The 22255-nt window shown below is 45.7% G+C and overlaps 1 protein-coding gene across 6 annotated transcripts in view; it reads left to right on the forward strand.

Moving 5' to 3' along the window:
* The window catches only part of SLC35F4 (solute carrier family 35 member F4), a 123736-nt gene that overhangs the window by 65397 nt on the left and 36084 nt on the right, over positions 1-22255 (forward strand). The window contains exon 1 of one of the 6 annotated variants that reach the window (XM_051622665.1): positions 6942-7032. The exons of 4 other annotated variants lie outside the window; for them this stretch is intronic. In XM_051622665.1, the coding sequence (XP_051478625.1) occupies positions 6957-7032 (76 nt within the window). In that variant the 5' untranslated portion in view covers positions 6942-6956. Of the gene's footprint in view, positions 1-6941; positions 7033-21942; positions 22019-22255 lie in introns of those variants that run through there. One more of the 6 variants, XM_051622664.1, reaches the window with a different exon arrangement.

Genomic DNA, 22255 nt, shown 5'->3' on the forward strand with positions numbered 1-22255 from the left:
TATTGCTACCTTGATCTCCATAAACCTGCCAACGTTCAGTTCTTTCTCAGGGGCCTGAGCTATGATGGTGCTGGACTGTTTTTCTGACTTTCTCTGCTGGTGGATCTCGGAGCAGTTCTCAGGAATTAGTTGTCTGTTTTGCTGGGTGTTTTTCCTACACACATGAAAAATAGCAGATGTTCATCTGCCAGCTCAGTCATCCCAGTGTACACGTGGACTCAAGGTATCATGTCGGCTGCTTACAACAGATACCTAATTTGGGTAATGTGACTATCAGAGTGTCAGTGTTTAAGACAACAACAGGTAGTTTGGACCATTTACTACCTGGGGATCTGGTTTCTCACAAGGAGAGAGGAGTGGTTGGTGCCTTGAACAGCTGAGCTCAGCTCAGTCCTTGCTGCATGGTGAGCTCTGGGATTCTGACTGTCATCAGATGGAGCTTTTCCATAATCAGGTGTTGATGTCAGTGCCACAGCACCACGAGGTCCCTTTGAACCTCAGTGATGAAAGGCAGGGAAGCACAGCCCTCTGGTAACAAGCAGAGCACAGCACTTTGATGTTCTCCTTGAAGAAGTCAAACGGGAAGCTGCGTTGTCTCCTGGGAGTTATCTGCTAAACACACATATATTATCTTGGGGCTGGGAGGGGGGAGGGTGTGTTGGAGGCAATTAGGGTATTCTAATGGTGTTGTGATAATTGTGCTGGCAAAGGAATACGATGTCACTGGGAGCTGGCTGTTCATGGGAAGGGGAGGCTTTGTGCTGTTAATCAGACACACAAAAACAAGTGAGGACACGATTTCCTTCCAGACCTCATCCCAAAGAGGTCATCTAGTGGAGCTCATCTCCTTCCATAGCCAACAAAGAGAGGATGCAGCTGAATGGTTTGAGCTGCCCTGAACTGGGCAGTGTTGGTGGGAGGAGGGAGCAACACAGCTTTCCTCAGGTAGCCTTGATGGGACCATCTGGAAATGTCTGGATAGGCACAGACAGCTGGCAAAGAGAATTAATGGGAAACCTCACACCCCTTCTTCTTTCAAATACTAATGATTCTCCCTGTTTCTCACCAGAGCAGACTAAGCACTGCTTGTAGGGCTCTTTTCTGTGCAGGAAAATCCATCTTTGAGTTCTGTAAAATCTTGCTCACTATGTGTCCTTCGCTCATCAATTAATTTACAGGGAAATACCTTCTAGGAGGAGCTGAGCTACATCTGTCAAACTTCAATAGCATCTTTGCTTCAGTAAGGGCAGCAGGTTCCCTCCTGGCTTTTGCCCTCAAAACCTCTGGTGTGACCATTGCACTTATCTGTTTCAATGGTACTGATAACACAGCTGAAAATCTCTCCCTCTCTGCTGTCAGGGGATCAGCCACAGCCTGCCCATGGCCATGTGTGAGAGAGTCACCACAGCTCTAACCTGGTGTATGCTCAGTAGCTCAGAGCATGGAAAGGTGTTGGAACAGTAAAGCTTGGAAAGCTTGCAGATGCTCCCAGACTGAGCTGACCGAGTTGCATTAGTTGTGGTGGCCACTGGGAACAGGACAAGAAGTAAAAGGCTTAAACTGCAGTCAGGAAGACTTATGTTAGCTCTTCAGGGCAGTGAATCTCTTGGGTAGATTTTGGAGTTGTTACTGGAGGGTTTAAATAGCAGGTCAGGCAAACATCACCCTCCTGCAAGGCTGAGAGGATCCTTCACTGTGCTAGAGAAATGAATTGAGTGACCTCTGGAGGTGTTTTTTTTAACCCTATTCCGTGGCAGTCAAAGCTGTAGCTCTGAAGGATAACTTTTTGGTTTTTTGGCCAATTGGTTGTAAATACATTTCAGGCATTGCCCTCGAGACTCCTTACAGACCAGATCTGGTTCTGGGCTGTAGCAGAGATGAATTATAGGAGAGAACTGTGAAGGTGGTTGAGTTGCTGAGCCATTTAGCTCCATACCCTCTCAGCACTGGTGGCCACCACCAGATATGTCTTGGAGAGCTGGCAAGAAAGTAGAGGCAAGGTAAAATGTGTTTTGTGTCACTTTTATGGAGATTTGTAAGACATGAGATTGGGTCTTGAAGCATGAAATGTGATGTCTGTCAAACTAATATCGCTGTGGAAATACTTCATATTAGGGAGGTTATGCTCATTTACTTTGGAGTTTTGGCCAAACATCCAAACTCAGTGGTCCAGACTTAACTGCTGTGTAGATTTGCTCAAACCACCACACTAAGTGTTTCCAAACGGGTGGCTCTCAGCCTTCAGTGAAGCTCTAGGTGAGTTGTAGTGTTGGTTTTCTACCCTCCAGGTGCAAATCCAATGTTGCTTGCATGTGGTCTGTGCCCGTGTGCAGCCTCAGAGCCAGATGATTTCCACACAGTATTTTTAGGGGGTGACCAGTGGAAAGTCCTACAGCTGGAAGTAGCTATGCTTAGACTTTAAATTTCAATGTCAGCTAAATACTGAAGGGAATTTTAACATAGTGTATGAATAATTAACACTAGTTATCAGGTTACAGCACTTCTCTTGCTAAGCACTATGCAAAGAAAGTAAAATAAAAATCACCCTTTAACATTTCCTAAAGGGAGAAGGGAAGGTAAATAACTACCTGACCTTCTGAGATTCTGGTAAAGTCAGAATCTTCCATGGAAGTGACTGAGAAAAAATGTGGCCTCCTTCTAAGCCAACTTAAGAGTTTAATTGCAACAAAATTGAATAATTCAGTTAAGCTTCCCAGAGCAAATTGTAGCTGTGTCTGCCTGGTTACACTCATCTCCTTTCATGATTGTACATTTTAAAGGCAGTGACCCAAAATGCTGTGTGTGTATCCAGAAAGATCCAAGGATAAAGGGGTAAAATTTAGTATAAAAGCTCAAATTTCCATCTAGTTTTCCAGTAGTAACCAGGTTTTCCCATTCTGTAGTATTTTTCTGAGCGTGCATCACTTCCTGTTGTGCTGCTGCACAGGTAGGGAATAATTCTCCTTGAAGGGAGGGAGCTGGAGTTGGTGCTGCAGCTTGACACCCTGTCCCTTGATGTTAAACATTTCAAGGTCTTGGTTTTGCTCTCACTGACAACCCTATCTGTCTTCTGAGGTGGATTTAAAGCCAAACAGAGAGCACAGTTGTGGATTAAATGTGTCATCAGAAGATTGCACCATGTATGCTGATGATTATAAAGATACTGAACAGATTATACTTAGGCTCTCTAAAGAAATTCACCTCCAGGCTGAATGCCAGTGTGAGAAATAGTGGATTGAAAGGGAGCAGTTTTGGAAGGTGATAAACCCCTGGAAATAGGATGAAATTTCCAAATGCTCCAGAACTGTAACAAACAGCTTATGGTAATAGAGAGTTGGCAGGAATAATCCCTGTTTGAGATGAGCTGCTAGAGGATGGTACAAAATAAAGTCACTTATTACCAGGGGGAAGTCTAGTCCCATTAGTGGAGTCATTTTTTTTTTAGCTAGAGACTGGGACCTCTCTGCACAGGGGGAAGAGTGAAGGAGAGACTTGTCTGTATGAAGGCAGGAGGTGCACCCAAGGGTTGCATTCAGTAGACTCAGATCTCCTTTCAGGAGTTCCCTGTCTCAGCACTGGTGCTTAGATAGGGGGTAGGTGCTTTTCCTCCACATGTACATCCACAGACTCCTCTATAGCTGGTAGGGTGCTGAGCCTCAGGTAGGGTCTGCCTTTGGAGGAGACCTGAGCAGGGTTTGGTTTGTTAACTTCTCTACTCCATTGGCCTGAGGTGTCTGGGGCCAACTGGTGGGTTGCCATTCAGATCTTGTGCCTGAAGGAGCAGCTAGCTTGGGCTACTAAGTTATTCTAGAAGGTGTCTTGTGGGTTGGAGGAGGGGGTGAGGAACAGGTGGCAGGAGACAAGCAATAAAGCAGACATGGAGAGGAGATCATGGCCAGGCTGTGGGCAATGAGGGTGTAAGCTCCCAAGGGAGATCAGTGAATGAAGCTGCCTACATCCATGCTCCTCTGGCAGGGCCTGCCCTGTCATCCCAGAGCAGCTTGTCTGTCAGCAGTGTTGTGGGCGCCCACCAGAGGGTTTCTCCACTGCAGCATCAATCCACGTGGAGACATGGTGTCCCTGCTGCAGACCTGGCACCCAGCTTGATCTGCTGACACTGCAGAGGGGCTGTTTGTACTTCCACTTGCTGCTGCTTCCACAGCATGCTGCAGAGCACCTCCTGCAGTGAGAACCACCATTTGCAGAGGGTAGATGGAAGCCTCAGCACGGCTGTTCCTGCCCTGCACCTCTGTGTCTTCCTTCACTGCCTCTGAGGGCACAGTGGCCCAGCAGTGACCAGCTCCTGGAGCAGCAGAGATCAAAGCCAGAAACCCACTATTGGCTTGCCAGCTGCTCATTCTTCCAAATGTATTTGACATGGTGATCCCTACTTGTTCTGTGATGGGGTCACCTTGAAAAGTAGTGCCTCCTGCAGGGTTCATTGCCTGTGTGGCCATGTGTGATTAAATTTGGTTCATTTGATGGTGACTAATGTCTGGTAACATCCATCAGAGTCAAGCTGCTTAGTGGAGAACAGCACAGAGTATAAATCTCTTTTTATTCTCTCCCTGCCTTTCAACAACAAGCTAATTCCATTTAATACATTATGGTAACATTTAATTGGTGATATAAACTGAGGGGAAATGGGCAAAAATGGATACAGATGCATCTTGGCTCTGATTCAGCTGGTCCTTGACTTCCTCTGAATCTGAAGAGGAATATTAGAAAGGGACAGTGTGTGAAGAGCCTCTTCAGGAGAGAACCACTGAAAAGACACTCTCTTCATGTATCTGTGGCCAGGCAATCTGACATCTCCCTCCTGCCAAAAGCAGGATGCTTCAGACATTTCCCTTCAAATAAGGGTGTTTTGGGGCATCTTTCTCTGATTTCTCTCTCTCTGAATGTGTTCCTAACTCTGAAGATTTTATTTGGAAAAAAATCAATACATTGTTCTTTCATTGGATTAATGAATAATTTAGGCTCATGAAGCATAAGAAACACTGGTCCTCTAGGTTGGCTTCAAATGTGGTTGGAAACCTCAAACCCAGCCACTCCATCAGGTGCAGGAAAGCAGCAGTATGTCACTGCAGACTTGTCTTCCTGCAAACATATCCCAAGCCAGGGTCTGCCCCAGGGCATGCTCTGGGAGGGTGATTTCGTCCCCTCACCCGGCTCCGTTTGGTGCTACCTTGAGATATTGATGGATGATCTTGCAGCCTGGGAAGTGTCTTGTGCAAACAGGAGGCATGAAAAAGAGGAGACTGCAGCTTCAGCCGGAGGTGCTGCAGGTTTCTGGTGAATTTATGGCGCAGGTGGGTTTGTGCTTGGAGGTGAGGGCGGCCAGATGCAAAGTGTAGCTAGAGAGTTTCCAGGTGCAAGTACCAGAGATGCTTTAGTGACACAAGAGGGAGCTATGGACTCTCCTGAGATGCAGCAGGGTTCATCCAGGCATAAAAGGGCAGGAGAAGAAACCTCAGAGCACAGCAGCTGCTGGAAGGATACACCAGGCATCTGTTGTGCCTGTACTTTTAGGGTTACTTTACTACTAGTTAACCCTAAATGATCTGGAGAGGGAGTTGGAAGGGAAGACTTCTTCCTGGGGGAATGCAGATAAAAAGATGACATGGTTGTTCCTGAATCTGGTACCATCATGGACATGTGAGTGAGATGCAGGGAATTACAGTTGCTCTTCAAATGTTAAGCTTCATTGTTTATTCATACCTGCTTATTTTAAATTACACCTGGTTTTAATTCCATGTGATAAATGGTCTGTCCTGAAAAATTTGCTCTAGGTGAAGTGCTTTTTCCTACCTTTGTCTTACAAAGGAAAGGGTGGCCCTGGGTACTCATGCTAGTCTCGGGCACAGGAGTCCAAAATTTGTCTCCCCACTCTTGTGGGCTGTGTGAGGTGTGTTCCTTGACCTGGAAATGAGACTAAGGGGGATTTTAGTATGGGAGACCTGGGCAGGGACTCCTCCAAACCCTTGCCTGGTTCTGTAAACACCAGAATCACCAGCAGAACTTCCTGAAGGCTTCAGATCTGCTGCTGGGTGAGTCCAGGGCTGTCACCACTGCTTGCTACTCTGCATCTCTCATTTAAGGCCAGCCAGCATCTTCAGAGTGGGCAGGAATGTGCCTCCTCACCTCCTCATCCTTTACACACAACATTTTGCTTCAAAATCATGCCAGGATGGAGAAGCAGAGCACACAGGTGCTTTGTAGCATAGTATAGAGCCCTTCCAAGGTGTAAGAGTCGTTGTCTCAATGGCTTCCTCCAAGCTGACTGCTCAAGATGCAAGACTTTGGTCATTGGGAAGGTACCTACTTACCTGTATTTAATTTTCCTTCCATTTTAAGCCCTGATTTTTTGAAAAATAAATGAAAAAAAGTTAGTTCTGCTGGATTTTGTAGGCTTTTTGGTGTCTGATTATGGATGGGCAAGAGAGTGCTGCAGATCTCCAGTTTCCACCTCACCTTCTGGATGACAACATTGCTCAAGTTATCAGGTGGTCTGTAGCTCTGAGTACCATCAGCATCCTCTGACCATTGGTCTGTTCCCTGCCCTGTGTGTTGGACTGTGACTCTTCTCAAATATCCAGTGTGGTTTTGCTCAAGGAAAACTGTTGCTTTCCCTCCCACTCCCTCCTTTAAAGCTTTTTAAACACTTTTTGCATTTTTGTCCTCGTTCTTGCCTTTCACCCCAGTTCCTGGGTGGATACTACATGCTATACTTGATACAGTCTGAGCTATAAATAAGAAGCAGTTTGTTGGAAAGTAAAATTAGCAGGCCAGATTTTCAAACATGCTTCTAAATCTGTGCCAAGGCACCTCAGAGTGTACATGTCCTCTTTTTCTGAGGTGCTGAATCTTGTTGTTATCCTTGATTTCAATGGGAATTTGTGATGGTCAGGAGTCCTGGAAATCAGGTCACTGTTATATTTCGGTCCCAGGCATGGATGGAAGAGCCTGGTTTCCATCACTGTGTTACTGGTGGAGAAAAGAAGTCACTGAAAGATTGGATGCTTGACCCAGGTCAGTCCCTGATCAGCCTGGGGAAGAGAGGGCTCCAGGGAGACCTTAGAGCACCTTCCAGTGCCTGAAGGGGCTCCAGGAAAGCTGGGGAGGGGCTTGGGACAAAGGCAGGGAGCGATAGGACAAGGGGTAATGGATCAAAACTGGAAGAGGGGGAGATTTAGATTAGACATTAGGAATAAATTCTTTGCTGTGAGGGTGGTGAGACCCTGGCCCAGGTTGCCCAGAGAAGCTGTGGCTGCCCCATCCCTGGCAGTGTTGAAGGGCAGGTTGGATGGGGCTTGGAGCAGCCTGGTCTGGTGGGAGGTGTCCCTGCCCATGCAGGGGGTTGGAACCAGATGATCTTGAAGGTCCCTTCCAACCCAAACCAGCCTGTGGTTCTATGGTTTTGGGGAGGGAGGCCCCTTCTGCATGCAGTGGGTAATATGGGATTCTCAATGAGTGACCACAGGCTCACTTACATCCCCGTGGTGAAACGTTGCCAATCCTTGAATCCACATCCATCATTTCACTTGGCCTTTCATGAAATGTGGTTGTAGGTATTTGTCAGAAGCTGGAACCGTTACCCTGATCTGAATGTTGCCCAAAGGGGTTTGTCTGCAGATCCACTGCAGGAGTTTGGCTGGTGAGGTATGGCTGGAGGTTAACCACAGAACTTTGTGATTCTCCTAAAGTGGCACCAGCCTCTTAGAGTCACTGGAAGTGGTGCTGTCCATGGGAGTACAGCAGGCATTCAGTCAGGAGACTGAGTGAGAATTTTTTAAAATAAGAAAATAGAATCTGAAATTTAGACACATGGAAATTGATATCGTGGCAGCTCTCAGGTTAGTTAGATCAAAATTAAGATTACCCAGCTGAGTGTGTAGCACTGAGTTACCACACTAATGAGCATAACTAGAAATGTCCACAGGCAGATTTCCTGGACTTTGATTTTTGACACACAAAAACCTGATGGAAGCTGGAAGAGGGATGGCAGGTTGTGCTCGTGAAACGCACTCTGCTGGGGTGCTGCTTGCTGAACAGCACAGTTTGTGGTTTGATTGGAGACTGTTGCACTGACACATAGCAGTGGTTTAGCCATTTGAGATCAGTTTCCAGGCAGTATTCCACTAATGCAGGGTGAAATCCTTCTGAGGTGCAGATGATCATATGGATTGCTTCCTGTGTTAGGGAGCTGGTCCCCTGCTGGAAACCAACCAAAACACAGTTGTAACTGCTGAGCAAAATAGCAGCTATAGATCTTTTTTTCCCCAGGGTGGAGGCATTCCCTGACTAAATCACTGCCATGGGGCCCTGGCTGGGGGCTCAGGGGGCCTGCACATGCCTGTGCTGTGCTCAACTGCCACGGATTAAAGCCAAGATAGATTGAGTTGGTGCTGGGGACCCTGCCCTGTGTTTTTCAGCCTTTTTTGAGCTGTGCTATATGTGCTCAGCACACGCTGCTGGGAACCAAGGCATGGTTTGCTTAGCAGCTCTGCAGCCTGCCTGAGCCTTCAAGTTCGCAAGGCCTGCTGAGCCAGGCACTGGGAAATGGGCAGAGGAATAATTAATCTTTTCTAGTTTATGAAGATTTCTAAACACAGCAGGAAGACCATAAAGGAAATGGACCCCATGGCTACTTGACCCATGCTGCAGTGGCTCATGCGAGAGGGGATCATCAAGGGAGCGTTCTGCTGGAGTCTCCTTACGGGGTCTCCTTGCTCTGGGGAAAACAGGAGCTTTTTCCTCACTGGAGTGCAGACATGGCTTTTGTCTTTTCATTTGCTTTGTGCTTTAGAAACAACCCAAGTGTTGATTCCCTGCGAGCGCGGAGTAAGAGGGAGCAACAAAGGGAAGGAATGACAGAAGAGGAGCTAGTTTGATAGATAGTTGTTGACACTGCAAAGAGAGATAGATGCTTCACCTGCCACCAGGAAAACAGTTTCAGGCTTTTGACTGTGTATTTGGCAGCTGTGCTTAGCACAGCTTTTGTAATTAAATTGAGTCTCTGGTTAGGAAGGCACAGGTAGAAGATGATAAAAGCTGGATTTCTCATTTCTGCAGCTATGTAATCCAGGGCTCTGCTCTACAAAACCAAAAGACAGATAAAGTATCAAGCAGAAAGATGTTTGCATGCAAAGCATCCACAAGAGGTTTTCTTTATTAGCTCAAGAGCTGCCAGCTTCTCCCTCCAAAGCTTCCCATGTGCTGGTATGCCAAGATGAGTGCCTGGCATCCTGCTCCACTGCTTGGAGCTTTGCTGGAGGAAGAGCAGCTGCTTCAGTCTACATTTTCTATGCCCTCTCCCAACACAGCTTTTCCCTCTTTGGGAAGAGTGTTTAAATAGCTACTTTAAACAAGCAGGGATTACAGGAAGAGGAGGTTAAAGCTGAATTTGACTTATGTGGCTTCCTAGAGTTTTATCTTAGAGAGCTGGTGTCCCATCAGTGCTGTGTGAAGCCACATCTCCAGTGTGGCCTCAAGTGTGCTCATTGCCAACAGTCCTCCCACCTCATTGCCTCCTTGCTTCTCCTCCTGGGCTGCTGCTGTCAGTCCTTCCCTTTGCACTTCTTGATCTCCATAGCTGTTTTCTCAATCCTCCCCATGCCCAGTGCCTTCCCAGAGCTGCCTTCCATCCCTCTAGCCAGAGCTGCCTCCATGCCCTACTGCTTCTTCTGTTGCCATCCCCCTCCTACTGCATCCTTTTGGGATTCTTCATGGTGGTACCTGGACTGGGGAGGAGCGAGAGCTCCTGAACCCTGCTGATCAGTAGCTTGTGCTCCTCTGAAAGGAATGAGGACTAAGTTTCAAAATCAGTTTACAAACTTAGGCCGTGGTGCCAAAGGGCTGGTTTAGCCTGGTCCCTGTCCTGTGCATTCTTATCCATTTGCTCCTGTCTTGTTTTCCAGGGGATGACTGGCCCAGGCTCCTCATTAGTGTCCTTGAATGCCAGCTGGTCTCACAATGACAGAGCACAGAGCCTACATGTGTATGTATGTGCCTGAGTGTGTTTATATAGAGAGCTGTACACTTACCCTCTATATATTGACCCACAATGGCACAGACATGCCCACAGGCCAGAGAAAATGAGGCCAGAAGTTCGTTAGCTAGAGCACCTCTCCACGTCACTTTGAAGACCAGCTTGCTAATGTGCATAATATCCCTGTCTCAGGGGTCTGTCCTGTGCCTCTCTTACACTTTTTTATTACTTTTGGTAATGAAACACCCAGAATTCTGCAAGAGAAAGAGCAAGGGGCGGGGGAATATATCTAAAAGAGGAAGGAGAGATAGAAGAACAAGTGGAACGAAACCCTCTGCAACCTCCTTCTGAAGTAATTAGTTAGGTTAATGCTGAGTTTTTCTTCTGTTAGAAACCCCAGGAGATAATAGCTGGAGAAGCTCCCCTGAAATAGTTTCCCTCAGAGCAGGGAAAGCCATCCTGAATGGGTCAAAATACCAGGTGTGGGACAATCCCTGAGGGAAAAGCTGCTGTTTAAAGGAGAGTGGGGTTTGGGACAGGTCGGACTAGCTCCGCTTGTGCCAGAGCTCGAGCAATACAGAGGGAGGTGCGTTTCTCCAGGGTAAGTTCCCTGGACACTTCACAACATCAGAGCAGTTTGTGTGCCCAGGAAATGCAGACCGTGACACATGGAAATCTGCTTTACCTTTTTTTTTTTTTTTTCTTTTCTCCTTCTTCAAAGTTTAGAAGGTTTGATGGAGAGAAGAAAAAAAGGTTCTTTGAGTGACCTCTCCCAGGGAGCGGCATTTGTACCGAGCTCTCGCCGAGTGAGGCCCACAGGCATGTTATGTGCATGAAAAACTAATGCAAAGGGTTGGGTTTTTTGCTGCCAAGACACATCTATAAGAAGCAGAAGAGCCTTTGTGCTCTGCCAGGGCCTCAGCACCCCTGCATTCCCACCACCCTTGGAGTGCTGCTCCCAAAGGGCTCCTTCAGACAGATCCCAACATCCAGCTACAAAAAGGCACCTGTGGAGAAGCCCATGGTGTTGGTACTGCTGCATCTCCAGGGTGACTCCTTTCCCAGTGCCCAGCACACCTGAGGCAACACACCACACCCAGCAGTGGGGGGGTTTTGTTCTTTCCTTGCCCTGAGGCTTGGGAAACTTGCCACAGAGCACCCAATGATGTACCCCCCTTTTGTGGCCTTTTTATGTCTCCTATTGAGGAGGGCAGTTTCTTCTCAAGGTCGTGTGTCCTCACCCATCCACTGCTGCCTGGTTTTGGACTCTTGCATTTTTTAATCTCAAAAAGTTACTGATTTAGTCACAGGTGTGCTGGGCCAGACCTATTTTATAGTCTCAGCTTGCAGAGGTCCAAGCCACTGTCTATCCTGGAGGCCAAGCCCAGGAGAGCTGGAGGGATGTGCCAGGGAGGTGAGTGGTAGTGCCTGTGGTTGTCAGCAAAAAAACCCACTCCCCAAGAGGCTGAACTCACCAGCTGTGTGTTAAGGCCAGCAGGTGGCTGGTGCTTGCTCTATGTGGTCTCAAGGCACCAGAAACCTTACATTGTATGGTCCCTCTATCTCCTGGTCGTGGTCCTTCTATTTCCTGGACAGCACTTACTGGGAGGAGGCCTTTGGTGTGCTGGTGCAGTGGGCAGGATGCAGTGCCTGTTCAGACATGCTGGAAATCAGCTGTTATGCCCCAATTTGTGGTGTGGCTGGGGCAAAACCTTTGCAAGAGAACAGTAAGGAAGGAAAAAAGAAACACAACGGGTCTAAAAATCCTCCATCTTTTCGTTGATGTGGATTCTAGGTGTTGAAAGATTTTGGAAAAGTGGACAACCCCTGCTCAGTTATTTAACATGAATGTTGAGGTGTAAGAAATAAGCCTCTGAGTGGGCTGCTGTGTCCCACAGGCTGTGGTCCTCCCTGCTGAGTCCTTCAAGGACCCTGTGCTTGACCTGCTCTGACCAGACCTGCCCATTCCTGCCCATCCATGGACCATGCTGACACACAGCTGCTGTAAGCACAGGCTTGTCTTGGGCTTGAAAATGCCACTAGCTTGCAAGGGAATGCCTGGGTGCCAGAATAATTGTTTCAGGGACTGAGTGCTGATAGCACAGCATGTTCTTTAATGAGGAGATGTGCTCTCCAATAACTTAATAGAATCCTGCTGTGGGCTCTGATTTACCTCTGGCAAGTTAAACCAGTGCCAGATCAATACTGTGCTCTGTTGCAGTAAGTAGGCTTGATTTTCAGTATTGAGTAAGATCTTGTTTCAGATTAAGGGCTGATTTTTAAAGGATAGAGGGCACTTTCAAGTAAAAAGTAGATCAGGTCTGTGTGTGGCTGCTGGTTCATGCTGGTCCAGATCCTGGCTCCTGCAAAGCCTTGCTTGGGAGTCCACTGAGTGCAGGGGTATGTCTCTTCCCTGGAAACTGGAAGGAAGCAGAGATTTCCAGGTTATACTTGACTGGAGCAACTCCCCTTTGAACCATCTTGTTTTGAACCATGAGTTGGTTCTGTGAGTGGAGTGAGGACTTGAGGTGACTACTCTTAAACACAACTCCCGTTTCCACCAGGTAAAGCAGGTTTGCATGGGGCTGGGCCCCAGGACCTGCCACTGTGGTGGTGGGTCTGCTTCCCTGGCCCTGATGGGGACCTGTGTGGGGAGGGTGAGCTGTCAGGTATCCATGGGAGATGCTCCTTGTACGTGGGGCTGCCAGTTCCTCTTTGGGAAAGAGACAGGTCCTTATAAAACCACATTACTGAAAGTGTGTCATCATCCTACAGAAATTCAAAGCTGTTCTCTCTAGGAAGAGCCTGTTTCCCTTTTACTAACCATTTTCTGGTGCACGTGCTCTCAGCTTTTCATGTATGTATGTTGGAAAACTGTTCCATCGTGAGATAATGGCTGGGTCCTTGTCACACCACTTGTCACACCGAGCACAGTCCTGCAGGACAGTCCAGATCCTTGAGTAACCAAGGTGGGGAGAGTATTAAAAAAGCAGACTAATCATGGTGAATACACAGCTTCAACATTTTCATTGTGTCACAACTGTTTAATCCTTCCTTAATCCCCTAATGCTGCTCTGTAGGCTTTTCTTCTGTTATCTTCATTGTCTTGTTAATAAGATGTTTCATGTAACAGAGATTTACACTGAAAGGTATTAGGGAGGATTAAATGAAGATTAGACAAGAAGGACTCATAAAAGGTTGGAGATTTCTTACTACCAAACTTTTTAAATTTCATAATGCAAGGATTTTACCTTTATTTTTATTTTTTTTTTTAAGATTTTGTAGAGAATTTCTGCTAGAAAGTTGAAAAGTTGCTACTTTTTGAACGAATTCTCTTGAACTTCAGCACTGGTTATTTTTCAGACTAGTACTAGCTGAGTTGGTCATCTAGTATCTAGTTTGGGGTTTGTTTGGTTTTTTTTTTTTTTAAGTGGACCCAAATTCTAAGGAAAAAAAGGGGAATTAAACTCATGAAGGATCCCTTTTCTGCTGGATCAGATATAAGTGAGCATCCTCCCTGCTGGTGGGTGCAGATGGACTTTAGACATTTAGCAGAGACCACGGATTTTAGAGGAGCTCTGGGGGTGCTGGAAGACTTTTTTGCTGAGCCTTTACAACCACAGTTGCTTTAACTGCTAACTCCAAGGACTGGCTGTGGTGGAGGGAGGCTGATGTCTTGCAGCTGAGATTTGGGGCTGTTATTTCATCATCAGTAAATAAAAGTGGCTGTAATTCTGCAGAAGCAAAGCCTTGGCATCAAATCAGCACTTAGAATCACAGAATCAGTCACCTGTTGAATCAGTCCTTGGTCACTTTGTTCTCCTTCAAAAGCTACAACATTGTGTTCAATGTCAGCTCCTGGAGCCAAGCTGGGACCCAGAGTGGCTTGTTCATGTTTCTTCCCCATGAAGCCCTGCTGCTCTGCTATAGGAGCCTTTCACAAGGCTTCACAGCTGCCTTGGGAATCTTCTAAAATCTAGTGTTTGATGCCAGTGAGTGTCAAACTGTTTTGACATTTAGAGATCTCAGTTCCTTCGAAAGAAGACAGAGAAGCCAGAATAAGAAGTGATGCTTGCTGGCAGCAGGTTGTGTTTCTTCCTAACATCTCCTAATCATCCTTAGCAGTTGTCCAGAGTTGCCTGTGGTTTACAGGTTGGAGAACACCACTTGCAATGATTTGGATGCAGAGATGGATGCTTATTTAGGAATTCTGCAGAGCATCCTACTTCTGGCACCCGTTCTGAACTCACGTTTCCTTCACCCTAGTTTTTATTACTAGCTCAGCTAGTAATAGCTAGTTTTTTATTATTAGCACCTTTTATTATTAGCTCAGTGTTGCTTGAAGAATATAGGTTGAGTGAATGAATGGGACAAGCTAAATTAATGTAGGGCCTTTGCTTTCAGGAGAGCTTAAGTATCCAAATGTAGTCACATTGAAGCATTGACATTTCTGAGTAAGTTTAGCACCTTCTGGAGATCTGTTCTTCATTGGGAGTTAAAATGATTTTTCACAATAATTTTCTGGTAGAAAGTGGACCTTCTCTGCCCTCATGTTCTGAGGCAACTCCATCCATGCTGGACAGCCTGCTCTGAAAACCCTCCTGCAATGGGAAATTTCTTCTTGGCATCACCTGATTTAGTGGTTCTCTGTTCTCCTTGTTTAACAGTTGGCCTGCTGTCCCTCTGAACTTTCCATTCATGCAATTAAAGTCTCTTGCTCCTTGCCCTGGCAGCACAGATGTGCATAATTCATCTTTTATTTTGTGCAGGAACCTTTTACACACAGATTTCTTTCTCTCTCCCCTTTGCCTTTTTTGAGTTGTTTTACCCCATTTCTTTCCATCTTCACGCACAGACTATGGGGTGGTTGGTTTTTTTAGACCTCTGATCCCTCTAGTCCTTCTCCAGATCTTTTCTAAAGCTTCAGGTCTTGCTTCCAAAGCTCTGTGAATTTTGCACCCAGCCTTTCAAATCAGAGGGGCTGTGTACTGTGAAGCAGCACCACTAACATGACAATAACAAACCTTATCTCATGCTCTAAAAAACTGTGTTTCTTCATCCAAGGAACTTTGTGGTGCAATCTGGGGTGGACAGGGTTGCAGTGTTGGATGGTGCAGCCTCTTGCACCTACTGCAGAACCTGCCTAGACAGGGACATGCTAATGGCAACGTTTTGGGACTGGCCAGCCCTGGATTTCTATGCTGTTCTGCTAAACTGAGTGTGACCTTGAAACAAATCCCTAAGCCATCTAATTAACTTCTGGCTACCCAAAAGATAGCAACCATGAGGAGTGATTTTCCTTCTCTCTGTCATGTTCTACAGTCATGATGACAAACACAAAATGGAAGTTTTCTCAACTCAAATGCTCTCTCATGGCAAAGAAGAGGCCCTTAATAATTGCAGAACCAGAAAATGGAAACAGTTTATTTCACTTGTGGCAGTTTTGTTAATAAAAAAATTGAGAAGCCAAATAATAATTTGACATCCAATTGATTCTAAGCTGTTTTCCTCAGAAAAAAAACCAATACAAGTGTTGGGCATATGATTTGATTATTCTGTCTGGAAAGTCTGTACTGGATATTTGAAATTGAGACCAGATTTATTCTTTGTTGTTGAATAGACTGTGTTGCTTGTCTACTTGTGCTGTGTTTTGCTACAAGTGCATTTTGGAGTGGCTAGGCTGAAGAAGGAACCCGTCTCACAATCTCTTGAACTTGGAAAGAGCTGGAAATTCAGGTGACTTTTGATGGGGGATGCCCAGACTCTGGGTAGCTGAAGATTACCCAGGTGTTTTTTCAGAAGCTCATGGCATGATCTCATAACCTTGCCATTTTGCCAGCACTGCTTCTCGGGTGAACAGATCTTCCCACCTCAAGCAGGTAGACTGTAGGGAACCTGGTGAGCTCTGGTTTCTCAAATGAAGTCCTTGCATGCTACAGATGAGATTTCTTTGTGTTCCCCCTGAGGTTCTTGCTCTTCACCATGCCTGGCTGGTGGTAACACCTATAAACTGAAATTTATGATGGAGCAGTAAACACATCTTAGTGTTTTTAAACTGGTTTCACAATGGTGTGGGAACTGGCAGCAAGTCAACCTGGTTTGCAGCAGCTCCTTGAGGTCTGGTGGGACACAACAGATTGCAAAGGTCTTTGCTTGTGGCAGCAGGTAGAAGCTTTCCTGTCCTGGACAACAGCTGAGTACCACTGCAAATCTCCAGATCATCACCTTTGAGTGGATGTTTAGCTGGTGCTGTTAATCTTATTTCTGGAATTTGTCTTCTTGGGAAGCCTAAAAATAGATCATACTGCATTTTTCTGTTGGAAAAACAGAGTAGGTATTAAAGAGTGAATTCCTGGGCTGATTTATTGAAAATAGCAACCTATGTTAACATGAGATGGAGATCAGTGTATCAACACCCAGCCCCCAAGGGAATTTAAATCCCTTCAGGTTTAGTAGTATTTCTTGCTGTTGTTAGGTGAGATTTTAGCAGGCCAGGAGTACTTTGCTCCTTGGTGTTTATTCTCAAATAAATCATACCTGTTTATTAGGGAGGTAGAGGTGAAGGCAGTCTTCCTACCACAAGCTAAGTGAGGGCTGGGAGCAGTGGCTCCCTCGTGGAAATGTCATTGCAGGATCAGTTACTTGGCTCCAGCTGGAGGGGCTGAAGAACCATGACCTGCCTGGTAGATGTTAAGGGGAAGCCTAGCAGACCAGAGCTGATATTCTGGGCTGCTGGGCAGGACTAGCCAGCAGTATTTAAGCCAGTAAGAGTTAAGACAGAGTAAGGAATTGAGGATTTGATTGTTTAAAATCCGTGTGGTGTGACTGGGTGCAGGAGTTAGATGGATGATTCTTGTTTCTGTGAGCCTTGGAAGTTGGTTTGGATTGAGTTTGCTGGTTGAATTGAGTAACATTTGCTGGATGCTTCTGGTTTTGGTAGAAGCAAGGTAGAAGTTCAAACTAAAGCCTTGACTTTGCTCTACAGGAAACTCCCTTTTGTAGGACACATCTGTTTTGATCTGTTTTGAATTTACTGTTTGTCTCTTCTGCGTCTTGCATCCAATTTGTATTCCAACAGGATAAAATGAACTTGATAATGGCCTTTTAGCTTGTCATCTTAAAACACATGCTCAGCCTTGAAGAGCCAATGAAAGTCGTGTTTATGAGAATCTTACAGTCTGGTGACTGGGAACACACTGACCTGTTGGCTGCAGGGAGTTATGCAAAGTGGATTTTATGTGGATCTTGTAACTAGTTGTGTTCAAAACAAAGGCTACAGTTTTGGAACTGAACATTATTTCAAAATGTATTAGAGTCACAGACAGTCCTTTAACATCTTTATCAGGTGTTCAAAGGATGTCTCCCACTGGAAGCATCTTGGGTGTCTAAAAGACAGATGACCAGGTGTGAGCACGTCACCTCCCCACCATTGTCATCTGTGGGATGAAGCAGGTGCCTTCAAAGAGTTACTACTCTTAGGTTACGATAGACATCTAAGAGAGATCAGATGAGTTGTCTTCTAGAGTTATCAGTTTTCCAGCACTCACCTTAAAAAGATTTTGGTGTAGCTGGTTCAGACTTTGGTGTTCAAAGTCAAGTGAGAGGAATCCCATTATCAGTGTGGAAATTCAGCGTTCCAGGCACTCATGCAGCTGTTTTCCTTTAGCTGAGCTGATTCTGTCACACTGGAGCTGTAGCACACTTGTCATCTTCTCTGGATCAGATCTTCTTTCACTCCCCATCAGGATTATATTACTATTGTATTATTTGTTTCCCAAAGGAAAAAAAAAAAAAAAAAAAGGCCTCCCAAACTGAACCTGACAGCTTAATTTTCTCATTAATGAGGACTATGGACACCATAACCAACTGGTGTACACCAAGATGCTGTCATGTCCTTCAGCCATATCCTTTATATCTTACCACAGGGTAAACCTGCAAGAGATTTTTACTTTATCTTGCCAGTTTTGTCAGCAGAAACCAAGTACATCTGTGGCTGGAGTGCAGTGTGTAGCAAATATCCATCTGTGTGGGGCTGACAAGATAAACCCGTGGTTACCTGGAGTTCAACTACAGCTTTTGGTGTAAGTTGCATCTTCACTAAGGAAGAGTAAATAGCCTTTACTTTTGCAGTAGGGTAAACACCACAGAATCATAGAATGGTTTGGTTGGAAGGGACCTTAAGGATCATCTAGATCCAGCCCCCTGCATGGGCATGTATGACCAACTGCTGCAAACAGAGGTGGTGTAAGCCAAGAGGACCATGTATGTTTTGACAGCTTCAGCCCCTCTCTGCTCTGAGCGTGGAGTACGTGTTAGTGGATGTGATTCAGCACTCTCTAATTCTTATTCCATTCCCAGGGCTGGTTTGCTGTTTGGTTAGTGAGTCAGCAAACTGACAGCTTCTCCCTGCTGTTGTCTGGATTAATATTTATTGTGTGAGGGGACAGAGGCTGCTGTGGGCAGCAGGCACTGTGCCTGCGGTGGGAAGTAATTTGGATGTAGTTCAGTGGCCTCTGGCTGCTGGGGCTCTTGGCCAGGGATGAGGAATCTCTCCTGAGACACACCTTATTCAATTATTATCTCTTAAAAGGGAGTGTATGCTTCTTTCTTGAGAGCTTTGGTTAGTGTCTTAACAATGCTTACCTTAACTAGGAGCAGAGCTGCAGGCCTGCAGCCTGGGTTAGCTTTTACACCAAATACTTACATGCTGCACGACTCATCCTGCATGTTTCCTTGACAGATAGGGACACCCCGAGTGAAAATTGTTTGGATACGTAGATTGATCATGTGGAGCACTGGGTTGTGTTGGGTTTTCTTAGTTTTGGACTGCTGACCCAGCACATGGAGCAGAGGCTGGTGGTGATCTGGGATTCATGGTCAGGGACTTTGTGAGCTGGATTTCCAGGTGTCACACAGTTCCCACTCCCCGCACAGAATAAAACTTCAACGTGTTGCAGACTGAAAGCACAGAACTTGAGGCAAGCAGCAACACATGAAGATCTGTTTTAAAGGTACCTGGAAACTAATTTACTGTTGAATTTTGGAGGGAAAACCCCATATTTTCTCACTGTGGTGCCTTGCATAAACATGAGGGGTGAGTAAGATGGCACAGGTCAAAAGGTTTCACATTGATTTGTAGTCTGTGGAGTGACTGTTACGCCATCCTGGTAAATTTGGACTTCACATCCCCTTGTGGATGGATTTGTGTCTGAGGTATCTCAGGAGAGAGGGACAGAGCCTGCTTTTCTCACCTCCACTCCATATAATTTTACTCTTCAGAACACTTAGACTGAAGATAGAGAGTACACAGGAAGGATCGAGGACCAGTATGAAGAGCATCTCGCACAGAAATGCAATCAGCTATTTTAATAGGAGGAGAAACAGATGGCCAAAGCTCTTGCTGGTTAAGACAGAGAAGCTGATGATTTTCAAGCAGCAATCTTTGATGGGAGTTATAGGTAACAAACACATTTTAAAAGCAGTTTTGTGTCTGCTCCCTTTCTCTTGTGACTTGTATAAGCGGAGCCGGCTGGGGTAGATATCTGACAGAGAGCTTTGTGGATTTGCATACGGCTCTGAATTACAGTGTTGAAACAATGGCTGATGTTCCTTTGGGGAAAAAAAAATGCAGCAACTTTTGGATGCAATCACATTCTGCATTAGTGTTGAAATTGTCTGGAATAAACGTTTTGAATTGCTTGGCGTTGTCTCATGAGTTTCATCCTTGCCATTGTTAAGGTTCGTTAATGATTCCATTATAAGCTCCTGTTTGCAGAAATGGTTTTCTAAAAACAATCTCAGTGTTATATTATCATGTTGTTTGTATTATATAAATGCTCAAGGACTAGACATGTATTAATAGATAGCCTTGTGATTGTTCAGCCAGCAATTACTTGACTGGTGATTACTCTATCAAAACTCTGCTGACTCTCAGCACCTTGGAGGAGAGAATAAAATTCCTTCTGCAATTGGGAAGATAATTTCTTTTGGAATAGTGGTTGTTACACAGTGGTGGAAATCCTCTGCATTCAGATAAGCAGTGAAAGCTGGTTAGATTTTGTGATGCTTTGGAAAAGGCTGTCAAGGTGCAGAGCCTTATCAACCACAGGGAATCTAATGAAGATCCCAGAGGAGAGCTACAAGCCTTCCAGGAGAGGACATATTGGGTAGAAAAGCAAAGAGTTGTAACCATTTCTGTCTTGTACTTCTTCATAGTGTGCCCCAGGTACACTGAGGCAGGATGGCCTTGGAAGAGGGGGTAATGAGATGCTTTCTCCTTCCCTCTGTAGGGTTAATCACTGTCTTTTCCATATTGTGTCGATGCACCCAACTAATTAAGAGTGCAGCCCTCTCTGCCTCCCAAAGAGGAGTAATGTCTCGTGCTGCTGGCTTGTTGCCCCACGAGTCACTTCCTACCCCTCTGGGTTCAGTGGAGTCACAGGCTGCCTCATCCATTGGGATGCTGTAAGTCTGTTCTCCACATGTGCCAGACTCTTCTGTGGCTGTATCCAAAGGCTGATCCAGCCAGGGCTCTGCTTCGTCCCTTCTGCTCCTCTGTATGTCCTGGGTCCTTACAGTGAGTGAAGAGGAGGGTCCTTGCACAGATACCCCAGGCACAGTTCTTGTAGCTGTGTAAAACACATGAGATCCCAGCAGGCTGCTTTAGGAGCAGCACGTGACATTCTAGGCCAGTGATTCTTGATCCTTTTCAAATGACTTTATGGCCTTCCTTGCAGCCAATAATTTCTCCCCGTTTGGTAGTTATAGAAAAGGATGAAGGACCAAGCCCCAGGCCAGGAATCCCCACTCTCAGTTGCTATCAAAGGCACAAAGACAGTAGACCAAAGGTACATTCTTGTGGCCCTTAAAAATTCAGGAGCTTTGCTATAAGATTCTGGTAGAGCTAAGCTGCCTTTCTGGCCTTTTGCTTTTTATGTCCCATAGTTCCTATAGCAAATATCTTGAATGTCAAAGGTAAAGCTTTCTACCTAGAAATTACTGGGTGAGACCTGATAGTGGTTCTCTTGATGAAGAGCTCTGAAGCCAGGGCTCTTCAGAGGTGTTGGTAACCATCTCCTGGCAAATGAAGCTCCCAGCACCATCCTGGGTTACACAAGTGGTTGGGGTTTTCTGAGTTGCAGGAGTTGTACAGGTTGTCCCTGGTTTGCTCAGTGAAATTTTGTTGTTGATCCAAGTCAACAACTTTCAACAATATAAAGAATAACAATAATAGAAAGGGAGTAGAAGAGAGAGACGATATTGGGGAAGGAGAGACAAAAATGTCCCAGCTGCCTCCAGGGAAGCGAGGAGGAAATGTAGCCCAACCATTGGCTATATATATCTCCTGGTTGTTGACCGTTTTTGTAGGGCATTAAAAGAGAAAAGACTCCTGCAAAATATGGCTTTGTTATCAGATCCAGAGCTGGATGTTACCAGCTCCTTTTGCCCGAGGCATTCCTGATTTAGTGGCTCTCTAGGAGTTCCATTATTCACTGTTTATTTAAAATAATTACTCTAATCATCCATATATTGTCACGGCATAAGGAACCAGAAAATTGCGTTGCATAATTCCCTGGCAGTTGTCTGAGAAATCTCCTGTAGCTGCTTTGCTACCACAGGGCAGAGCTTTGAGGTGAAATCCTGGCTGCCGTGCAGCGGGGCTGCCGCGCTTGCAAGTTGTCGAAGCGCGACAACTAATGTATTTGTATTTTATCTGCTGCCCTTAACGATCGAATGAAAGAAAAGTGTTAGCGGGGGTCAAGCATTGTTTGAATGTGTTGCAGATGGTTTCCCAGGGAAACAGCAAATCGGTACTCATAGCCTACTGCAGCATCTCCAGAACAACATCTAGCCACCAGCCTTAGCCCGGTGTTTACTATCGCACTCGGGACCAAGAAGCGATGCAGACCAAAGGCGAAGTGAGCGTGTGAGTAGGAGAGCAATTTCAAAGGATGAAGAAACGTTCAGCAAGAGTGGCACCATTACCATCTTACAGTGTTCCTGAATTAAATTCGCCTGTGCCAGACGGTAAATCCTTTTCCCCCCTTCCTCTCTATCTAACCCTAGACAGGAATTTACTTTGCATGTTCCTCCTGCCCTGTTCCGTGTGAAGTACCAGGAATGTGTGTGTGCATTGATATGTATTTTTAAATTAACAAATGCCCAGATAGTATTTTTAGGACTTCAGTATCATCTGGGGTAAGTGCAGTTAAAATTCTATTGCTTGTGTTGAACTGCTGTGGAAATGCTTTCTGATGAAGAAAC

The sequence above is a fragment of the Apus apus genome, chromosome 5 (assembly GCF_020740795.1).
Source record: "Apus apus isolate bApuApu2 chromosome 5, bApuApu2.pri.cur, whole genome shotgun sequence".
Classification (NCBI taxonomy): domain Eukaryota; kingdom Metazoa; phylum Chordata; class Aves; order Apodiformes; family Apodidae; genus Apus; species Apus apus.